At 65.7% G+C, this 18,796-nt stretch overlaps 1 protein-coding gene across 2 annotated transcripts in view; it reads right to left on the bottom strand.

Moving 5' to 3' along the window:
- HTRA3 (HtrA serine peptidase 3) overlaps positions 1 to 18,796 on the bottom strand; it is a 29,751-nt gene that overhangs the window by 8,954 nt on the left and 2,001 nt on the right. The window contains exons 2-7 of one of the 2 annotated variants that reach the window (XM_047847296.1): positions 9,356 to 9,455; positions 6,390 to 6,612; positions 3,894 to 4,088; positions 3,255 to 3,287; positions 1,887 to 2,001; positions 908 to 1,061 (exon numbers count right to left, since the gene is read on the bottom strand). In XM_047847296.1, the coding sequence (XP_047703252.1) occupies positions 1,039 to 1,061; positions 1,887 to 2,001; positions 3,255 to 3,287; positions 3,894 to 4,088; positions 6,390 to 6,612; positions 9,356 to 9,455 (689 nt within the window). In that variant the 3' untranslated portion in view covers positions 908 to 1,038. Of the gene's footprint in view, positions 1 to 907; positions 1,062 to 1,886; positions 2,002 to 3,254; positions 3,288 to 3,893; positions 4,089 to 6,389; positions 6,613 to 9,355; positions 9,456 to 18,796 lie in introns of those variants that run through there. The other variant, XM_047847295.1, reaches the window with a different exon arrangement.

Below are 18,796 nucleotides of genomic sequence, written 5' to 3'. Positions count from 1 at the left end.
CTCCCTGCACCTCTCCCCCAGCGCACGGGACACAGAGACCCCTGGGGCCGGAGGTGAGCAACGTTTCCACTCCCCAGGCTGGACTGAGCACTGAGGATCCATCTTCCACAGTTCACGGTGGGGGGGGGGGGGGCGGACCCTCCAGCCAAGCAGCCCCCGGGGTGCGCGCAAGTCCCAAGGCTGGCTGAACCCCCAAGCCCTCGTAAGCCCCGAAGCTGAGACAGGACCAAGAAGTGCTCCTTGACATCTCCCGAATTTAATTTAAGGATGGTCTGTTTTAAAGAACTTTAGATTAACTGGGCTTACGTGTTTTGAAACTTTTATTAAGAAAAAAAAAGCAAGAGTGAACACGTCAAGCTCAAAGGTTTTATAGATTCAGTCACCCCGCTAAGAATTACTGGGCTCTTTGATTAGTCCACATGTCCTAGGGGAGGTGACAGCTCTGGGGGCAGGGGATGACTGTTTCCCAGGGTGTCCGGGGGACGGTCACAACAAAGGAATGAACCCTGGTGGCCCCCGGCGGGCTCTGGCCCGAGAGTGGAGAGGAACAGGGCAAGAAGTGAGGAGACACGACCATCTAGTTTCCCGGAACAGTCACCTGACGACTCAACCTGCACCACATGCAGACCCACCGATTTCCAGGAGGCGGCCAAGGCCAAAGGCACCGCTGGGGCAGAGGGCAGTTACACCAGGGACACTCAGCTACTAGGGAAAGGACCAAGGCTGTGACAGCTACGAAGGTGAAGCCCTGGGCTAAGTACTGAGCTCCCCAGCAGCCAAGGAGTAAAGGGCTCCAAAGGGTTAGATGGCCCCCTGTCTAAGAGAAGAGGCCGTCAGCCTCTCTAGGGAAGGCCGGCTCTGCCCTGGCTCCAGGCCGTCTTCACACAAGGGCCCCCGATGAACCAAACAGTGTTCTCGCTCGAGAGTAGTTCTTCAGGTGACCAGCCCTCACGGCACCGGTCGTGGCTGCACTGGGTTCCGAGCGCTTGGCTGGTGGGACCGTTGGGGACGGGGCAAGCACGAAGAGGGCCCCTGCTCTCAGCGAACTGCTGGTGAGGGGGCTGGGAGGAGACAGGGGAGCAGTCTGAAGGTGGGAGTGGCGGGGGGGAGGCGCTCACTTGGGCTAAAATGAAAGGCAGGAGCGTCGAGGCCGCCAGGAAAGCTCCTGAGATCAGGAGACACGACCCTACTTTGGAGAACAGCCGTGGCCACCAACTGTAAGAAGGCGCTTGGCAGGCCCTCACTGGGGAGTCACCTGTGCCTGGCCAAGGCCCGCACCGGGTGGATGCCCCTGGCTGTCCAGAAGCGGGCAGGGGAGGCTGGACATCCCTGTGTGGATGGGGATGGAGAGAAGGGGCTGAGAGAACATGACTTCCAAGGATCAGGGGCTTGGGCACCACCGCTTTGGAGTCAAGGCTACCCTCCTGGGCAGTCGACCTGACCAGCAGACTGAGAGGGCAGTGTGCGGGGATGGGTGGGAGGGAGGAAGGAAGGGAGGGAGGGAGGGAGGGAGGAAAGGAGGGAGGGAGGGAGGGAGGAAGGAAGACAGGAAGGAAGGAAGGAAGGAAGGAAGGAAGGAAGGAAGAGAGGAAGGGAGGGAGGGAGGGGAGGGAGGGAGGGAGGACAGACGGACGAGTCTGCAGCCGCCCAGAGAAGTGGAGCCTGGGGAGCCCAGGTCGCTGGAGGCGGGTGGCGGGTGGCGGGTGGGGGACGCAGCCAGAAGGGGACAGTCTCGCGTGGTGGGGGTTGCACGTGGACAAGAAGCACGGGGCGGGGGGGGACAGAGAAGGAGGCCGTGGCTGAGCGGGCGGGGGCCCCAGGGCGCCGGGGGACAGCTCGGAAGGCCCGAGTCCCTGCCCCGGCAGCCCCCGGGGGTGGCACCGTACCTTTGGCGTGCCTGTCCTGGAACTCCGTGAGGAAGCGTGTGATGCGGTCCGAGGGGATGGCGAAGGAGATGCCGGCCGCAACCTTGAGCGTGTTGATGCCGATGACCTCTCCGTCCTGTGCGGGGGGCCGTCCGAGGGGGCGGTCACCCGGGCAGCCCGAGCGCCGTGGCCGCCGCCCGGTTCCCGTGGCCGACCGGCCGTCACCGCCCCCGAGGGGCTCCCGGAAGCTGTCCGGGAAAGGCGCTCCGGGGTTCGCCTCCGGGCCAGGGACCCCCCACCTCTCCCTCCAAGCCGGACCCCTCCTCTCCCTCGCCAGAGAGTGTCCGTACGGGAGCTCGCGGTCCGCCCCGCGAGGAGGACACCCCCAGCAGCATCCCGGGAGCCCAGACGGGGGGTGATGAGGCGTACGCGCCCCTCTCTGCCTTCCTTCCGGAAGCGCGGCTGGGGGCGTGAGGTCGGGGCGGCTCCGGCATCACCCGCCCCCTCTGCGCCCCGGGAGCTGGCCTCCCCCGCCGCCCCCACCCTGCACCCCTCGAGGCTGCAGCCGGGGCCCCGGACACACCTCGCTCCTGACACCCTCCCGGGAAGGCACTCCTCTCCATAGCCAGCACGCACCCCTGCGCCGGCTTTTCTGGCCTCCAGCCTGAAGCCCGCCCGCACGACTTTCTCGAACACCAGTGCTGCGGCCTTCATCCCGCTGAGCGTCCGACCCCTCCCGCTCGTGCCGTGCTGCTCCCCGGACCATCTTTCCCCTGCACGTCCCTCTCAACGCCAGACCCTCGGTCTCCACAGTGCAAGTTAGATGCTCCCTCCTCCAGGAAGCCCTCCCTGCCTGCATCCCTGCAGAGCCCCCTCACTGCTCCTCACGTCACACCTGCCCCCAGGAGCTCCCCAGGGCGGGAGGGCATCCAACAATTCTCAGGGCCCAGAGCCCAACTGATTTCTGAACTGAACTTTGGGTTGATTCTGGAAATCTCCCCTGGGATGGGAATGAGCCTGACTCTGGGGCCCAGGGCAGACCTGGGGCAGGGGTGACCCAACAGGGCTGGGACGGAACGAGGACGCCCCCACACCCTCGCACGTAAACGCAAGGATGGGGGGCCCGGAGCCGTGACCGGCCGTGACCTGTGTCTCCCCTGCCCCAGGTCCTTGATGGGCGTGTGGTCCCCGCCTGGCTGCTGTTCTGGGTCACCCTTACTCAGCATCCTTGGGGGCTTGGGGGGCAGGGCAACAGGCGCTTGGGGTCATGCCCTCCCCCGGGGCCCCCAGCCCAGCCACCGGGTGCGAAGATTCAAGGCGCATCTTCGAGGTTCCATCCCCGCCTCGGGGCCGTGCTGCCATGTGAGTGGAGGACTTGGGGACACTCACCAGGTTCACCAGGGGTCCCCCAGAGCTCCCACACTGCAAGGGAAGAAACGAGACGTTAGCTGAGCCCCGAGCCCCTCGCGGGTTCCTGAAGCTCTGTCTCCCGAGCCCTCCCTGTTAGCCAGCACAGAAGACGGGTGCTCGGATTTTACCCCCAACAGCATCGAAAGGCCTCACTCCTGCCCCCATTTCACAGGTGAGAAAGCTGAGGCCCCGGAGGCCACGTGGACGCCGTCTGGCCTGGGCCAGAGCCCTCTGCACACGCCGCACGCCTCCAGATTCGCCTCACGGGGTACAGTTCTTCCCCACCCGCCTCGAGGGGTCTCTACAAAGACGAACATTTCCAGAAGAGCCCGAACCACGGCAAACCAGAGAGGGGGGTGTGGGGCGCCTGGGCAGAGCGCGCCGTGAGCCCCCCGATTCGGTGGCAACACGGAGGACGAGAAAAGCGAGGCTGACAGGGTGAGTGGTTCGGGCGTGGCCCGGGTCAGGAACGAAGCCGCCGACTCCCAGGGCGGGCCTGGCGCCCGCGTGCAGAAGTCACAGGGAGTCCAGGCTCCGCTCAGCGTAAAGAAGGACCTTTCTAGCACGCGGGCCGGGGGACGGGGAGCGAGCCCCGCCGGAGGCCCCGCGAGGACTCACGTTGATGATGGCGTCTGTCTGGACGTAGTCCATGTCGGAGTCCCGGAGGCCCAGCTCCTTGCCGTCCCGCTGGGCCGTGCTGACGATGCCCGTGGTCACCGTGTTCTGCAGGGCAAACGGACTGCCGATGGCCACCACAAACTCGCCGGGCCGCAGGTCTGCCGAGTGGCCCAGCAGCAGGGCCGGGAGCTTCTTCTGCAGGGGGGACACGGGCTGGAGTCCTTGGAACAGAGCCTCGGCCGCACCAGTGACCACGGGGGTCCCCAGGTGGGCTGCGGGGGTCACACACAGGGAGGAGGCCCACGGGGTCCGGCTGGGCACAGCCTCTGAGGTCATCGAGCTCAGTGGTTCGGTGGCCACAGGTCCCTCTGAAAGTCTGACAGGGGCTACGAATGCCGTCAAAAATGCATCACACACAGACTGATGCCTAGGACCGCAGGGGCTCTGGAGCCCTAGTTTTGGAATCCTTGATCCAGCTCAACCAGATCTCCCGATGTAGACACACAGGGAAACTGAGGCCCAGAGCGGCGAGGTGACTCAGCCAAGCTCTGCCATCACCCCCTGCCCACGGAGACGCCTGCCCACTCCAGTTTCACGTGGAGCCGGCCCGTCTGTCTGTCTGAGTCCACGGCTGGGCCGGCAGCTCTGAGGGCCAGCCGTGTTGGGGTCGCCTCCGTGTTCCGGAAGCTGCAGGAGACACGCTCAGAGGGGGTGCTCCTGAGCGGGCTTAAGGTGCCCAAGTGCGCACAGTGGCGAACGTGGAATCCACGGCGGCCGAGGCCCCGTCGCCAGCACCTCCGTGAATCTGGGGGTTCGGTGGCACACCCCTTACGTCCGAGGCCACCACCGGGGAGGGGCACTGCTTCTGTGGGCTCCCGGGGGACGGCAGTCACTTGCAGACAGAAAGCTTTAAGAGAAGGTGCCGGCGACCGTCCTGTCCCGATCGCGGGGGGCCTCCCTCTAGCTCTGGACAAGGACCCCACACCTTGGACCCTCTGAGCACCCGGTTGTGTGTGGTCACTCCCCTTTCCTCCCTGGCGATGGCCTCCTCTTTCTGCTCCAGCCACCATGCCACTTAAGGTCTTCTGTCCCAGGGCAGCTCCCAGTACAAACGGGGGGACCTGTGAACGGGGGTGAGGCGAGCCGGCAGGGCTCCACTCGGCCCTTCCTCACCTGCCCGCGGGGCCGCAGCCCCCCGCCAAGGCTGGGGGGGCCACCACGCGCGGGACCCAGGGACTGAGGCAGCTCCCTCTGGGAGGTCGTGCAGTCCTTACTAAAGTCCACCCGCCCCTGGGGCCACGGACGGCTGCTGCGTGTGCCCCTCAGGATTGTGCCGCGGCGCCTGGAACAGGAGAGACCCGGCAACCGCCAGACCCGCGGTCCAGTCTGGCTCTGCGTCACCCTGTGGGGGTCCTCGGCAGGGGCTGCACCCTGTGGCCCTCGGGCCAAATGCAGCCTGCTGCCTGTTTCTGTTTTGTAAATAAAGTTTTATGGGGACACGGCCACGGGCTCGTGTGGCCTGTGGTGGCTGCGTCGTTGAGAGGCGTCCCCAGAGGGCCCGGACCCCACAAAGCCTCGAAGTGCTTACTATCTGGAGCTTCACCAAAGACGTTTGCCAGCCTCTGTCTTTGAGCACACCCCGTGCCCCGCCCCAGCCTCAGTTTCCCATCTTTAGAACGGAGGTGGTGTCCCCGGGCTCAGTAACTGCCGTGGGGAAGGGTCCCCGTTGGGATAAGCCTCTCCTCCTCCCTGGATCGGGCAAGAAGGAGCCTCCTCACAAAAGATTCATTATCACCAAAACCACACACTTTCATTCAGAAAGAGCGGAAGCCAGATTCCAAGTCAGCCAAGCCAGACTCACCAGCGCAGACAGCCTGGTCACCGGCCTCACGGCAGGGGCAGGCTGCCGTCACCGAGAGTCACGACCACAACACTGGACGTGCCCTGCCCCGGCTTAGCCTGACCTTGGGCAGTGACTTAACCTCTCTGACCTCAGTGTTCCCTCGGAAGCAGCAGGACACCGACGCCCCTTCTGTCAAGGGCGGTGGGGCGCAGGCACAGTGCCAGCCCCTGGCGGTGACGCGGGACGGCTGTGGCCCCGCTGTGGGCCCCGCCTGGCCAGCTGGGGGGACGGGATGTGGAGGGACCAGGGCGTATGTCCCGGAGCTCCGGGCCAGCGTCCCGTCAGCCCCACGGGGGAAGCTGCCTGTCCTGGAGTGAGCCGGGAGGGACGCAGGCAGCGTCCCTGGGCCTTGGAGGACGCCCCTTCGCGAATGACTTGGGGGCACATTGCTGGCTGGCGGGCGGCAGCCCGGCTCTGCTCGCACACGGCAGCTCAGGAAGCGGGGCGGGGGGTCTGGAGACCCCGGTTCTAGGCTGGCCCGCCCCGTGGCTGGGCCTCGGTTCCTCCGAGCGTCCCACAGGGAGGTCGGGCCGAGGCGACTCCGAGCGCTGGGGCCTGGGAAGGCGCCCCCGCCCCGCCCGCCGCCCACTCACCTTGGGGTGGATCTGGATGGTGGCGATGTCCGACTTCTTGTCGATGTCTTTGATGGTGGCCTCGTAGGTGTCTCCATTCTGCAGCTGCACCTTGAGCTGTTGCCGGCCCGAGACGGCATTGGAGGTGGACACCACGTGGGCGTTGGTGACGATCAGGCCGGCCTCCGACATGATGAAGCCCGAGCCGCTGGACAGGGGCACATTGCGGCCAAACAGGGGGTGTCTGCGGGGAGCAAGCGCGGGCGGGGGGGGGGGTCAGGGCAGGCGGGGGTCTGCTGGAGGGGAGCGGAGCCCCGTGTGGGGTAAGAGAATGCGGTTCGGGGCCCCCCACCCCCACCCCGGCCTCAGGCCCAGCCCCGCCACCTTCGGCTGCGGCCTTGGCCTGCTCACTTAACGCCGGGCCCTCTTCACGGCCTCAAGGGGGGGCGGTGACCTCTGACTTGCAGTCTGCCGGGAAGGGACACGAGGCCCACGCCTGGCAGGCCTGTTAGGACAGGCGGGCACAGAGCTGGAGCCAGACAGGCCGGCACTCTCATCTCAGGGCCGTCCCGCTCATTACCTGCCTGGCCGTGGGCAGGCCTCAGTCTCCCCAGCTAGGAAATGGGGCATCTACCCTGCTGGGTGTGACGCCTGTTGTCCAAAGCGCCTGGGGGCAGGAAGCCACTCAACAAACAGGGCTGGGGGACAGCGCAGCAGGTGCCGGGGTCCCCAGGGAGGTACTTCTCCACAGAGGGGCAGATCAGACCGTGCAGGGAAGGGGCAGTGCTGGGGCGGTCGCGTTCCCACCCCGCCCGGTCCCTCCCCTGCCCCGCACCTGCCCGGAAGCCCCAGACGGCGTGACAGGCAGCGCTGGGGACAGGCTCTGCTCCATGATGACACCAGGTGTCATCCTTCCGGGGACTCAGGGGGCGGAGGGGACAGCGGACGGTGCAGGGCAGGGTGTGTGCTCAGACACAAGCAGACGCCGGGCCCGGCCTCTGTCTCCGTGAACAGGAGCAAACGGTCAGAGGTCAGAGTTCCCTGATGTGTGACCACGCCCAGCTGCCCGCGGGGCCAAGAGGGAACCACGGCCGCGGTTCAGGACCCTCTCTGGGGCGGGTCGCCTCTGGGACCCCCGAGGGGCCTGGACGGGGCAGGAGAGAAGGAACTCGAGGGTGGGGGCTGTCTCAGGGAAGTGAGGGTTGCACAAGACCCACCTCGGCGGGCAGGACCGGTGACCAGAGCCAAGGCCACCGGGCACCCCGAGCCAGATTCCCCGAGTGATTTAATGCTCACGACCACCCTACACGGTAGGAGGCCTTCAGTTTGCGGGTGGGGAAACTGAGGCCCAGGACTTGAACTACTTCTCTGGGTCAGGCAGGCAAAGGGCAGAGCAGGGGTTTGAAGCAGGCAGCCTGGGCACTCGGCCCCAGGGGGACCACGGGATCTGACCACTCACACGGGCCGTTGCCCCCGCCCCCCAGCTCCGTGTGGCCCTGGGCGAGGGCTGCACCTGGCCACACCCCTGCACCCACGGCTAGGGTCTGGCGCTTGTCTGCTGGAGGGGCCCGAGGCGGGCCCGAGGCAGCCCCGGGGCCTCCCCGCCCAGGCCGGGGTCACAGCCAAGGCTCCCAAGCTTGATGAGCATCTCATCTGTGTCTGGGATCTTGCCCGCTCGGTCTCGTCCACCCACCCACCCACCCACCCACGTGGACATCGGCCTCGGAGGCTGATGTGGCAATGGCATTGCCACCTGGCCAGACTGGGCTACAGTCAGCAATTGGCTGGCTCGAAGCCTGGTGCCCGGAGCCTTCTGGAAATACACGGTCCTCGTCTGAGCCACTGGCAAAGCCAGGGACATACCACTTAGCGTGTCCAGTTATAATTTCCTCAATGATATGTCTCAGGGTCTGGAGGTTGCAGAAAGGGCAGTAAGGGGTCAGCTGTGGGGTCTGAGAGCCCTGGGGTGAAACCCCGACTTGGCACTCAGCCACTCTGTGAGCTCAGAGAAGTTTCCAGGCCTCTGCTCCACACCCAGAAAATGGCAACATCAAAGCTTAGCTTTTGGGGCTCAGCCCTGAGGGACAGCAGTCTGTCGGGGTACAGTCTCAGTCAGCATTGAGGGGTGGGCCCCCCGGGCTTGACTCTTGGGGTGACTCCTGTGAGTGGCCGGCTGTCTCCACTAAGAGGTGGGCATTCACCAGGGCTGCTTAGACAGATGCAGGCAAAGCAGATGCAGCACACTGTCCAGGGATACCGACAGTGAGCTCATGCCCTTGGTGGCTTGCCACGTGGAGCACCATCAGGGGTGAGCACTGTCCTCACCCTCCAGAGATGGGGGGCAGTGACGTCCAGGAGCGAGGTCTCGCCCCTGGGCAAGCTCCACGCCCAGGGAGCAGGGAGCCCCGTGCTGGGGCCAGGAATCGGGGCGTGGGGGATTCTGCCCACCCCCAGGGACCGGGGCCACCCGGTCCTCTGCGCCTCGGTGTTGGCATAATGGCACCGGCCGGCCTCCACCCCTCGGGACAGCATGCTGGGGGACGGGGCTCTGGCCCTGCATGCCTCATCTGGGCTGTCTGGAGGCCCCCTCCCACACAGGGGCCACGAGGTTAAGACAAGGAAGAGGAACCCTGAACGTGAGACATCGCACCGTCAGCGTCTTCTCTCTGGGGAGTACAGGACGCCCCGGGAGACCTCAGGACTGCCCTGAGCGATCAGCCGTCGGGGCCCCGGAGCTTCCCAGAAGCAGCTCTGACAGTCTCAGGGCCACCAGAGCTGACTCCGCGGTGCGCCTGCTTAGCACGCCCTGGCGCTGTGAGGTCGGTATCCCCCCCCCGGCCCTTGGTGGGGAGACCAGAGTCAGAGAGGGGCCGCCCTCCCCAAGGGCGCCAGGTGTCGGGGAGGTCTGCCGGACCCCACGTGCGCTTGGCTTCGACCACCCCCGTGCTAGAACGGGGGTGGGGGGTGCCCGGGAGGAGTTCGCACACCTCAGGAAGAGCTCTATGTGGACCACGGCCGGCGCGATCTTCTCCACCACGTCCGCGATGAAGTTGAACTTGTACCTCGGGCTGGTCAGCTGGTGGAGACCTGCGCTGGCGGGAACAACCAGGCGCATTAATGAGGTCCAGACACCACCAGCGGTGCCCCGAACCCCCCCCCCCCCCCGGGAGGAAGCTCCAGCGAGGACCACCCCCCCCAGGCTCAGAGCCCCTCAGGGATGCCCGACACTCAGCCCGGTGACACCCAGATATTTGGGAGGGGGCTCCCTCGTCCCAAGAATGGTTACTGTGGAGTCTCCTCACTGGACGCGATACCACCGGGCAGGCCGGGAGGCTCACAGATGTTGGGACACTTATCCTGACGTGACACTTGAGCCAGACCCGAGACAGCCCTCTGGGCCCTCACCCTTTCTCTCACCCAGAGCAATGCCCTGGCGTGAGGCCACCGTCCCCTCCCCCGCCGGCTCTGGCCCATCCTCCAGCCCGTGCTAGTGCCGTGATCGGGCAAGGTGACAGCAGAGGTCCCCGGCCATCCCTTCGGAGCTGCCCCGCTCTGGCCCTGGGGTGGCCCCCTCCCAGGCCCCGCGGGACTCCGGATGTCTGCGTCGCCAGGGCCCCCCATCCAACTTGGCCGGACCCCAGTCCGACTTTCCAGGCGGTTCATGAACCCCCTGGAACCTTTGCCGGCTCAGATTTCTGCTGCTGTCAGCAGTGGGGGCCGCCGCCTGCCGGGACCGCAGGCCTGAGGGATGTGGGTGGCACCGGGCCCACACCCCTTCGGTCTCCCTGCTCGGGCATGTGCTGAGCTCTCTCCGGTCGCAGCCAGAGACTGGCGGTACCTGGAACCGGGCCCACCCAGCACTGCTTGTAAGCGGGGGGCTCCCCGAATGAGCCGAGTGCTGGGAGTCCCGCAGGCCGGGCTTGGCTGGGCAGCCCCACTTCCGGCTGTGTGGCTTCAGGCAAATCACTCACCCTCTCTGGGCCTTGACTCCTAGTCTGAAAATGAGGCTGAAGGTGCCCCACCCCCACCCCCGACCTGTGGGAACCGGGTACGGATGTGACTTGTGAGCCTAACCCTGCACCCCGGGACTGGTGCTGGCGAGCAAAGAGGGCTCGGCCCGTGAAGTCCAGTTCTGGGAGGTGAGGGGTCATCAGGGTTTGGGGAGAATTTGGATTTTTCCGTTTTGCCCAGAGAGACAGGAGGTAAGGCGAGTGCAGCCATCATCGGTGCTGCATAAACATCTGGGGCAAATGCAGGGCTCTCCACACCCCGACTCGTCTCCCCACGTCCAGGAGGCGGCCAGGACGGGGGGCACTGCCCCCATCTTAAAGGTGGGAAAACTGTGGCTCCCTGAGCTCAGTCCTCTTGCCTGGAGATGCGTCTCTAGTTAGAGAAGGCAGGTTCTGAGCGCAGGCCGAGGGCTCTCCTCCTTCGGGGCCCCGAGTGTCCGTTATGCCTGAACCGGAGAGAGCTTCCCTCGGGGTCCAAGGTCAGAGGTGGGGAGGAGACCCCCCCCCACCGCCGGTTCTGTGATGTCTGCTTCTCAGCCAGGCAGTGGGCGCTGGACAGGGGGGCCCAGGCCACCGTGGTCAGCCTGAATCAAAGGCTGCCTGTCCGGGGTGGCCAGAGCCTGCCGGCCACCGCGAGGCCCCTCACCCATCAAAATGATGGCGGCCAGGGGCTATGGCCTGGGAGCCCTCTTCTTCCGGGTGGCAAAACCCTCGGAGGGGCGGGGTGTAGGGCTCAGAGCTCACATTAACGGGGGCCCCGGGGCAGGGCCCACTGTGGGCCAGGGTTCCTTCCATGCTCCCAGCATGCCGTCGCGGTCGGAGTCTGTATCTCCACGCGGGATCGCTAATTCTCCCTGACGCTCTGCGACCGAGGCCGCCAGTCAGCTGGGGGGGTTGAGCCCAGCTCTGCCCTCTCCACCTCGAGGCAACCCCCCTGGGAGCCCACGTCATACTCTGGCCTCCGGGCACATGGAAGGAAACCAGCCACAGAGTCTGCTGCCCTGTCCAGGTTCCAGTCTCTGACGAGACGTTCCTGGCCGGGCAGTTCCTGTGCCCTGGGGACCTCAGAGGACCCCGACCCCAGGCCCTTGTCTCTTCCACCGGGTGGGCGTTTGGCAGGGTCTGCCGGGTTTCCCGGGCCGAGGCTCCCGCCCACCGTGCTCTGCTGGGGCGGCCAGTCCCCGAGGGCCCAGTCAAGGGTCACCCTCTCCCTGCTGTGTAACCTGTTGGGCCATTTACCCCCAGTCTCTGCTCCATCACCCACCGTTCTGTGCCTCACCTGCACAGACCATTCCCCACTTCCCCCCGCAGGACGCGCCAGCTTGTCCCGGGCACAATTCCAGTGCCGTCTCCTCCAGGCAGTCCCCCGGCAGGCTCCTTCCAGCCAGCATGAGTCTCTCCCTCCTGGGGTTCCCAGTGTAATGCCCCACCCACGGCCCTGCCTCTCACGCGGGGTATATTCAAGCCACGCAGGCCGAGCGCCTCTGTGTGCACCTGAGTTCAGGCGAGTCGGGCACAGCACAGCATGACGGGGGATGGGGCACAGCAAACCCCAGGGGTGCCCCAATCCGGGTCCCAGGGACTTCAGAGCCTGAGTCCTCCCTGACCCAGAGCCTGGGGCACCCCTCCGAGGCTCCTGGGTCAGCCAGCTGATGACTAGAGCCCCGCCGGGCCCTGTCCCTTTAAGCAGAGCCCCGCGGTGGGCGGTGGGGAGGGGGTGGTGGGGCGGGGCAGGCCTGTTTCCTGGTCCTCCTCCCTACACACAGATGAATCACCCCATGAATCAGTGGGAAGGGAGGACTCGGTTCCCACAGCCTCTTTCCACATGAAAACCGTGGGCCCCACGGCTGGAAAGCAGACTCTGTTTATTTGGGCTTCTGACAACCCCCACCCCCACCCCCTCCTCCAGCCAAAGTTCTGAAGTCAACAGTCAGTCCCCACCAGATTCAGCCGTTAGCCTTTGTCGTCGTTGTTGTTGTGTTTTGTTTTCAAAAATAAACTGTGACCCACGGGCTCTGGAAGGTCCAGTTCGTGCGGAATTTGACACGGCAAAGCAATCGAGGCCAGGTGTCCAGTGGGGCCTCCCGGGAGAGGAAGGGACGCGGCCAGGATGGGACGGACTGGGACAAGGGTTGGCAGGGAGAGAAGCTGGGCGTCAGGGCTCCACCCCAACACCCTGGCGTGGCCGAGCTCCCTGGAGGGCTCAGGGACGGTGGCAAACCCCGAGAGAGGACTTCACTACGTGCCAATTCTGGAGAGCCATACTGCCACGGAACAACAGAGGGGGAGACCAAGGCCCAGAGTGGGAAAGTGACTAGCCCAGACATCCCACCGGGCCGCCTTAGAGTGTTGTTACACAGGCTGCGGACTGCACAAGCCCAGGACCATTACTAACGAAGGTCTCAGCATGACTGGCTTCCCTTGGAGTTGGGCAGTGCGCAGCCTGCCCGACTATGCATTACCCCTCCGGCGCATAACAGGCACTGAGACCCAGTTTTGGCCCTCTCTGAGGTCATTGCCTTTATTCCATCAGAAGAAGCCGCCACCTGTCACGCCGTGGTTAGCTGTGAACTGGGATGGGAGGGCCGTGGGCAGATGACCGCAAAGCCTGGGCCTATGCGTCCGTAATGCTGAACACAGCTTGCAGACCAGATGACGGCATCTTAGCGGTGCCTTCGAGGCCCAGGCTCTACCTGCACCTGTCGCTCTCCCCTCTGGGCCCCCGGCTCCCTTCCCTCGTCCCTCGAGCCCACGCCCGCACCCCTCCTCTGGGGAGCCTGCCCCGACCTGGCAGGCTCAGTGACCACTCTCACCCCTCTGGGTCCCACAGCGCCTTGTAACACCTCCCTTCCCGAGGCACGTCCTTCTGTCCCCATGGCCTGGGCGCCCCAATCCACAGCACCGAGCAGGGAGCAGTGAGACAATGAGTGAATGAGCAAGGGGGGGGGTGCATGGATGTTCTACAGGGACCGGGGCGCTGTCCCAGGGGACCCCCCACGGCCCCCAACCCCCACCTGCAGGCCGCACTCACCCATCTGGGGCGGGCTCTGAAGCCCCAGGAGCCGCCTCCAGGGTCTAATTAGCCCCCAGAGCCAGGAACAGGGGCTTCCGATCCCACTGTGGCTCCCAGGGGCACCAGCACCGCTGTCCGTGGCCCTGGGGCCCCAGGCGCCTGTCCCTGGAATGCAGGCCTCCTCCCCCGTGGGTCCCTCCCCACAGCCGCCATCCACGGGCTCCAGGCCCGTGGTCCGGTGAACTCTCGTGGCAGTTCTTCAAGGCCATTTTACAGGCCAGGAGAACCCCCACCAGGGCCCGGAGCCAGGTCCCTTGACGCTGACCCCAGGTACCTCCTCTGTCCCGGGCTGGTCCGCAGCCACTGCGCCTGGCTGTCCTGCCCAGGGGCGCCTGGCCTGGCCAGTCCTCGCCTTGGGGCCAGCCTGGCTCCTCTAATGTGCCAACATCATGGAGGAGAGGCCCTCCCACCGGCCTGTCTGGACTTTTTCAAGGTGGGTATGCAGGCCAGTCGCCACGGAAGCCAAGGTGTGCTCGGCCCCCGGCCCTCCCGCGACAGGAAGCCCTCCCGGCCCTGACGGGTCCATCAGCGGCTCCTCTGGGCTCAGGCTTCCCAGCCGGGTCCTGGGAAGTCCCCTGGGCATGTGGCAGCCCTTCCACAGACATTGCCTTCCGGCACCTTCTCTTCCTCGACTACCTACCTCTCCTTCACCCTCACGGCTATGGCAGGAACACCCAGCCGTCGGCACTCAGTCTGCTGGCGCTCGGGGCTGTTAGCCTTCACGCTGTGCCAAGCGCTTTGGACTCCTCGCCCGACTGCTCAGTGGCCCAGCGGGAAGGACACCACTGCCATCCCCACTTTATAGATGAGGGATCTGGGGCGCAGAGAGCTTAGGAGACCTGCAGGTGGTGTAGCTGGGGCTCAGCCCTGAGAACCGAACAGGGTCGCAGTTCTGGCCCTGCCCGTCACGCACTCCAGGGTGAAAGCATACGGTTGGGCAGGTTGGACACTGCACATCTCCAAGGGTTCACCTGCTCCCCCCTGCCTCTAGACCTGGTGTTCGGTGTGGGGCACACATACATGCATCCTGGCCACACCTTTGCTGCACCGAGGACAAGGGACCTGCGACTTCATTCTCTTTCTTACCTGCTTATTTAACAACCTTATCAAAATCAGACAGAAAAGCCACTTCCCCAAGGCGCTGGAGGTCTGCCTCGCGTGCGGAACAGCACATGGAAAATCAGGGGAATCTGGGCGTGAGCAGAGCTGTCCCTCCCCAGCTGGGGTAGCTCGATGCCCCCGCTAAGCTTTTTCTTCTAACGGGCCATGAAAATAAGACCTCAAGAATGTGTGTGTAAGGCTTTGACAGCCTGAAGCACGAGCCTGGCGTCTCCCCCTTGACCTTGGGGAGCCTGGGGGCCTTCCTCCCTCAAAGCAAGGCCCGGGAGGAGGCCTGAGACCCTCGGGCAGGACACATCGCTCACTCCGCCAGGCGCCCGCCCACTTCCTTGTCTGGTTTGTGCAAACCCCAGGCCCCTGGGGAGGCCGCGCGAGTGTAGCTGGGCCCCGTCCCCCCCAGAGCTCCTGGCAGGCGGGTGAGCCGGCGGACGACTGAGGGGTGCCTGTCAGGTGCACAGAGCCAGCGGGTGGAGCCTGGAACACCGTGGGTCCAGCTCACCCAGCACAGGGCTCGTCGGGCTGAGCCGCACAGCTCCGGTCATCCTCACGTGGCTGCGTGTCTCCCCTGGGTCCCCTCGGATACAAACCCGGAGGCGAGGACGGGGCTTCGGATCTGGGCGGGGCCCACCGCTCCACCTGCCTCACGGGTCGCGGAGGGCCACCACAGGCTGGAGAGGGCCCGCGGCCCGTCCGGAAGCGAGGCCGTGCGCGCCCGACGAGGCGGACCCAGCGACACGGCCCCTGCGCACGGACGCGGTTGTTCGTCAGCCGGTCTCTTGGAACCCCACCCCCGCCCCGGACACCGTCTACACCAGAGCGGCCCCAGCACCTGATCTGTACCTAACACCTTGCCTCTCCGGACCCGCTCCTCCAGCGGCCCTGATCCCAGGGGGCCCCGCCATCCTGTCACTCCGCCACCAACCCAACCCCGACGCCCATCAGGGACCCTCAGGCCCTCAGCTGTCACCCTGGCTCCAGCCTCATTGGCCCTCCCCATCAGGGCACCGCCCCCCACCCCCCCCAAGCCGGGCCCCTGCACCCTTCTGCACACGTGTCACTCATAACCCTTGAGCGCCGCACCTCCTGACGACGGGCCACCCTCCCAGCTCCTGCGCTCTCCGTGCCCACCTCTTCATGGCCGTTTATGTGCCACCTCCTCCAGGAAGCCCTTCCTAACCTGCCCTTCCCCAGTTCCGGAGGTGGTTTCCCCCTCACCTGGGTTCCACACATAGTCATCTGCCCCTCGCAAGACAGGATGGGGATTTCGTAGGCGATCTGCTAATGGTGGTGGGGCCCGGCAGGAAAGGGGAGGCCAGGCTGCAGCACAAGTCAGTGCTGGGTCTTGAAGGCAGTGGGAGCCATGGCTGGGCTTTTAGCAGGGAGGTCCAAGTCTCGCCACTCCCCCCGGGGCCGCTGCGTGCAGGTGCGTGTGGCAAGTGGAGACGCCAGAGCCGGCAGACCCCAGGGGTTGCTGTGGGGTCCCGGCCGCGCCTCTAGGCTTATGCCGGGAGCACAGGGGGTGAGGGTGCTTCCCGGGCCCAGCCTGGCCGGCGAAGGCCAGCTGCACGGCACCCCGGGTCTCAGGCTCCTCTCTGCGGGGGCTCCTGGCTCAGGAGCCGCCAGAAGCTGTGTCTCAGCCCTGCCGTCCAGGGTGCAGGGAGCGGGGAGGGGGGGGGGGGTGGGGAGCGTCATCCTGCCTGGTCCCCAGTGCAGAATTCCACACACAGGAAGCTGCTATGGGGATGAAAATCAAACACCAACCAAAGCTCTTAATAAATAAAACAAGGGAGAGACGCCGTCTGAACCTGCACCGGGGTCGCACACGGAACACGGATTCCTAAAGGCCACGTCGTACGCCGCCCTTGGGCTCTAGGTTTTGAATTAATTGTACGCACCAAGGCCTATTCGTCTGCAGGGGTGGGCAGAGAGGCCTTGAGGGGCAGGGACTCTGGCTAAGTGCAAAAGGGAGCCTCCTCCCTCCACGGACACAAGGAACACATTTACGTCTGTGTTTATCATCCCGGCGACAGACAGGTATCCACGCCAGGGAGTGGTTCTGTCTGCCGTGGAGATGGGAAAATGCAAAGCTCCCGGAAAGGTGGTGAGGCCCCATCGCTGGGGGTATGCAGGGAGGGTCGGGATGGAAATAAGGCAGATGATCCGGGTCAGAGAGGTGATGTGAGGGTCTAGAGGGGCCCCGGGGTGTGCTCGTGAGGCTAATGAGGGGGTTGCAAGGTGCGGTGATCAGGGAAGGCAGCTCAGGGGTGGGGGGTCGTCTAGGTCCAGACAGATGAGGACGTGGCCACATGAAAGTGAGACAATGGGCACTTGGGCTGCAGCACAGCATGTGCAAGGGCCCTGAGGTGGGGAGAAGGGCAGGCTGGAGCACGGAGGATGAGGTGGCCGTGCGGGGTGGGGTGGGGGGACCAGACGGCACAGGGCCTCGGGGGGCGGGTCAGTGTCGGGGAGCTGCCGAGGGGGTCCTGCCGGTGCCGGGCAGAATGGACTTAGCAAGGCCATCCTGGCTGCCGCATGGAGGAGTGGCAGGAGGGAGGATGAGGGAGGTGAGCGGGGAGGCCAGCGGTGCGGGGACAAGTAGGGCACTGGTGGCTTGGGGGACGTTCCCAGGCCAAAGACTCAACTGTGGCTGGTAGGAGCGAGGGAGGGTGACAAACACTCCTGGCCTAGACTTCCCGGTGGAGGACCACGGCCGGCAGGGATGCAGGACTCCAGCCCCGGGAAGAGGCGGGCGCTGGAGACTGGCCCTGAGTCATCAGCGCCGTGCATCTGAGGGCGGGCCCAGCGAGGGGACAGCGGGCGGGAATTCTGTGCAGAAATGCCCGGGCTGGGCAGTGCCTCACCTGCCCTCATGTGTAGACATCACCCGGCGCCTTCTGGCTGCACCCTTGGGAGGGCGGGGGAAGGGAGGATGCTGCTCTATGGCGGCCGAGCCCAGTGGAGCTGACCTGACTGCAGGCCCCCGGGGCCCTGCGGTCCCCTGCCTGCAGAGCGAAGCCTGGGACCCACGACGGTGCCGCTTTCCAAGCCAGCCAGAGCCGAGGCCCGAACAAGTGGCCTCAGACCCCCTCGACCTCTCCCTGCCTCGCTGAGCGCCTCTGCGGTGCCTGAAGGGCCAGACTGGCGAGGCCCGATGCGACGGCGCTGGCCCGAGACCCCGGCGCAGCAGGGATTCCGCAAGGACAGGATTCTGCACGCGTAGCCGGCAGAAACCTGGGTGTCTGAGGTCCCTGCACCTGGGGGGACGATGATGGCACAAGGGCCTGGAGTGAGGGCGGGGCCACACTGCGCGAACGGTGGTCACGGACCCCAGCCCCGCGCCCTCCCCACCCGTCTCTTTAAGGCCCCCGCTCCCCCCACCCCGAGGCCCACAGGGTCCCGTGTCCGGGGGACCTTGCCCTCTGCCTCTGCCGTGCTGCGTCCCTCCCGCCGCCCCCTCCTTTGCTGGGAGAGCTCCCGCTCACCGACCACGGCTCGGCACAGAAGCTGACTCCCCGCATGAAACAGAGACGGGGGTGGGGGCAGGAGTCCTGGCAGCGACAGTAACACGGGAACTGACACACGGTCTGCGGATTACCCATGAGGGGCACGTGCCCACGCCCCTCGGCCGTCAGTCCCCGCCCCCGCTCTCCCCGGCCGCTGCTACCGTCAGCCTGTCATCAGACGGGAAGGCGGGCAGTAAGCAAGCTGCCTGAGGCCACGCAGTGGCGCCCCAGCCCGTGACCCCCGCGCTGGCAGCCGCCCCCTGTGCACCGAGCGACCTGTGCACCTGTCTGCCATCAGGCTCTTGTCCTCTTCTCACCCTCCCACGTGTCTCCCCGACCCTCAGGTGTCTCCAGGGCAGGGCGTGGACAGGGTCGGCCCCATCCCAGCGCCCTTGCCACCAGCCGGGGGCCAGCTGGACACACAGGGAAGGTACTTTACAAACGTGGACTCGATCAGTCAAGAAATGAGGGTTTCCAAATGCTCAGACGGCCTCCAAGCTCCCTGCCTTCCCTGCCCCCAGCCCTGGAGCCTTATTCTAAGAGCGCCCCCCACATGCGGGAGTCAGGGTTGGGGGGGGCCGTGGACACAACCACGCCGTAGTGGGAAGGCTCCAGCCCCACCCCGAGCCCCCTGTGTCTCAGAGGCATCGGCGTGGCCTGAGATGGGCCCGCCAGTCCCAAGCCCCAGGGCGGATGGGCCACCCGCGAGGGGGCAGTGTCTAA

This window comes from Prionailurus viverrinus, unplaced genomic scaffold (genome assembly GCF_022837055.1).
Source record: "Prionailurus viverrinus isolate Anna unplaced genomic scaffold, UM_Priviv_1.0 scaffold_45, whole genome shotgun sequence".
Classification (NCBI taxonomy): Eukaryota; Metazoa; Chordata; class Mammalia; order Carnivora; family Felidae; genus Prionailurus; species Prionailurus viverrinus.
The sequence above is the reverse complement of the archived record's forward strand: the minus strand, read 5'-3'. Positions and strand labels throughout refer to the sequence as shown.